The 3,582-nt window shown below is 46.1% G+C and overlaps 1 protein-coding gene across 1 annotated transcript; it reads left to right on the top strand.

The window, feature by feature from the left end:
- The first annotated feature begins 380 nt into the window (after nt 1–380).
- LOC127057885 (uncharacterized) lies at nt 381–2,714 on the top strand. The gene is made up of 2 exons (XM_050967103.1): nt 381–455; nt 1,584–2,714. Exon 2 carries the CDS (start codon nt 1,966–1,968, stop codon nt 2,701–2,703), a length of 738 nt encoding a protein of 245 aa, XP_050823060.1. The 5' UTR covers nt 381–455; nt 1,584–1,965; the 3' UTR covers nt 2,704–2,714.
- Nucleotides 2,715–3,582: the final 868 nt, after the last annotated feature.

The following is a 3,582-nucleotide window of genomic DNA, read 5'->3' on the forward strand; positions in this document are numbered from 1 at the left end:
TGGTCACATTTTAAGGGAAAGTGTAATGGTGGGGGGAGGAACACTTGAATTAATTATCAGCTCATGTTTATTTTAAATGAGTACTTGGACAAGGTTGACTCAGTCAAAGCTTTTGATATTGTCGTACACATCATACGATCTATGAAAGTGAAGATGACAATATAATAAACAATCTTAAGTGACCTCAGCAGTGTTTAAGGTAAAGTAACTTCCCAAATGCATGGAATGTGTAATAGTGAAGTGTGATTATCTTTTAATACAATTGATGTGTGACACTAAGGTCACTGAGTTATTGCATCAGTGCAAGCTGGGGTACACACTGCTTTTGGATATCAGACAGATGAAAGTAAAAGCTTCAGAAAGTGCTGGAGTGAGTTATTGAACAGGAGCTGCTAACAGGGAGTTTTGCAAGGGAGTTCTCCAGGTGAAGGAGGAGCACATACAGCATCTGTGGGGTAAGTGACTGTCTGCAGTGTTTGGGTTTGTTTGTGTGTGTGTGTGTTTGGGGGTTACTTGCTGTGTGCTGAGCTTGTGCTTGTCAGTCTGTTTGGTTTGTTTGTTTGTTTGAAGGACCGTGTGCTGTAGCTGGCAGTTGGAGGTGGAGCTACCAGGAAAGTTTGAAAGCTAGAAGCCTCTGCAGAGCAGAGCGGACAGGGAGCTGTAGACCGGAATTCGAGAGAGTTTGACAGAGGGAGGCTTACAATGGTGAGGAGGACCCGCAACACCTGTGCCAGCACTGCTTCTGTCTCCTCCACCTGCGCCTGTAGCCAGACAGAGTACCAAAGCATGGATGCTTTTACCCAGATTCTGGTGTGGGCTTGCAAAGACTGTAATTTGCAATTTCCACTTACTGATATCCAGGCTGGGGGTGGCATCCAATGTGAAAGGTGCCTACTGGTGGAATCTCTCAGGCAGCAGGTGGGAGAGCTACAGGAGGAGGTGGCTAGGCTGAGGAACATCCATATCCATGAACAATTCCTGGACAGTATCCATGTGGAGACAGCTGATGGTGCTGTCCCAGTTGACATGACTACCGACACTCCAGTGGAGAAGGAGATGCCTCAGGGTTTATCTGACACACCAGTGGAGGAGGAGGCTCAAGGTGGACACAGCCAGCTGGTTACTTCTAGCAGCAGGCAGTGCTCCACCGCTGCTGCGAACCCTCCTGCTGTAGTAAAAGATAACCATTATGCTCTTCTTGATACCGGAGAGAAGAAATCACCCCCAACAGTTAAGGGGGTGAAGCCTCGTACCCCTAAGGCTGGGAGGTCTGCTGCCACCACTGATAAGAAACGTAGGGTAGTGGTGGTTGGAGACTCTCTGCTGAGGGGGACGGAGACACCCATCTGTCGCCCTGACCGTTCATCCTGGGAGGTATGCTGCCTGCCAGGGGCCTGTATCCGAGATGTTACAGAGGCATTGTCAAGGATTATCCGGCCTTCTGACTACTACCCCATGCTACTCATCCATGTGGGCACAAATGATACCGCGAGGTGTGACGCTGAGCAGATCAAGAGTGACTACAGGGCTCTGGGAGGAGTTTGGAGCGCAGGTGGTATTCTCTTCGATTCTTCCTGTTGAAGGTAGGGGTCCAGGCAGAGACAGATGCATCGTGGAGGTGAATGCCTGGCTGCGAAGATGGTGTCGCCAGGAGGGCTTTGGCTTCCTCGACCACGGGATGCTATTTGAGGAAGGACTGCTAGGAACAGATGGCGTTCACCTTTCGAAGAGGGGAAAGGCCTTATTTGCGCACAGACTGGCTAACCTAGTAAGGAGGGCTTTAAACTAGGTTCGACAGGGACAGGTGAGCAAAGCCCACAGGTAAGTGGGGAACAAGACCTGGGAGATGGGTTGGAAACAGGAGGGAGCACGAGCTATAATGGCAGAGAGGAAGGAGGGTCAGGGCAAAGCTGGGAGGCAAGATCAAACCAGTATCTTAGATGCCTTTATACAAATGCAAGAAGTATGGGTAATAAGCAGGAAGAACTGGAAGTGCTAATAAATAAATACAACTATGACATTATTGGCATTACTGAAACTTGGTGGGATAATACACACGACTGGAATGTTGGTGTGGATGGGTATAGTTTGCTCAGGAAGGATAGACAGGGGGAAAAGGGAGGAGGTGCTGCCTTATATATTAAAAATGTACACACTTGGACTGAGGTGGAGATGGACATAGGAGACGGAAGGGTGGAGAGTCTCTGGGTTAGGCTAAAAGGGGTAAAAAACACAGGTGATGTCGTGCTGGGAGTCTACTACAGGCCACCTAATCAGGCGGAAGAGGTGGATGAGGCTTTTTTCAAACAGCTAAAAAAATCATCCAAAGCCCAAGATTTGGTGGTGATGGGGGACTTCAACTATCCAGATATATGTTGGGAAAATAACACCGCGGGGCACAGACTCTCCAATAAGTTCCTGGACTGCATTGCAGACAACTTTTTATTTCAGAAAGTTGAAAAAGCTACTAGGGGGGAAGCTGTTCTAGACTTGATTTTAACAAATAAGGAGGAACTTGTTGAGAATTTGAAAGTAGAAGGAAGCTTGGGTGAAAGTGATCATGAAATCATAGAATTTGCAATTCTAAGGAAGGGTAGAAGGGAGTACAGCAGAATAGAGACAATGGATTTCAGGAAGGCGGATTTTGGTAAGCTCAGAGAGCTGATAGGCAAGGTCCCATGGGAATTAAGACTGAGGGGTTAAACAACTGAGGAAAGTTGGCAGTTTTTCAAAGGGACGCTATTAAGGGCCCAAAAGCAAGTTATTCCGATGGTTAGGAAAGATAGAAAATGTGGCAAAAGACCACCTTGGCTTACCCTTGAGATCTTGCGTGACCTACAAAATAAAAAGGCTTCATATAAAAAATGGAAACTAGGTCAGATCATGAAGGATGAATATAGGCAAATAACACAGGAATGCAGAGGCAAGATTAGAAAAGCAAAGGCACAAAATGAACTCAAACTAGCTATGGGAATAAAGGGAAACAAGAAGACTTTTTATCAATACATTAGAAGCAAGAGGAAGACGAAGGACAGGGTAGGCCCACTGCTCAACGAGGAGGGGGAAACAGTAACGGGAGACTTGGAAATGGCAGAGATGCTTAATGACTTCTTTGTTTAGGTCTTCACTGAGAAGTCTGAAGGAATGTCTAGTATAGTGAATGCTTACGGGAAGAGGGTAGGTTTAGAAGAGAAAATAAGGAAAGAGCAAGTAAAAAATCACTTAGAAAAGTTAGATGCCTGCAAGTCACCAGGGCCTGATGAAATGCATCCTAGAATACTCAAGGAGTTAATAGAAGAGGTATCTGAGCCTCTAGCTATTATCTTTGGGAAATCTTGGGAGACGGGGGAGATTCCAGAAGACTGGAAGGGGGCAAATATAGTGCCCATCTATAAAAAGGGAAATAAAAACAACCCAGGAAACTACAGACCAGTTAGTTTAACTTCTGTGCCAGGGAAGATAATGGAGCAGGTAATCAAAGAAATCATCTGCAAACACTTGGAAGGTGGTAAGGTGATAGGGAATAGCCAGCATGGATTTGTAAAGAACAAATCGTGTCAAACTAATCTGATAGCGTTCTTT

The sequence above is a fragment of the Gopherus flavomarginatus genome, chromosome 9 (assembly GCF_025201925.1).
Source record: "Gopherus flavomarginatus isolate rGopFla2 chromosome 9, rGopFla2.mat.asm, whole genome shotgun sequence".
Taxonomy (NCBI): domain Eukaryota; kingdom Metazoa; phylum Chordata; order Testudines; family Testudinidae; genus Gopherus; species Gopherus flavomarginatus.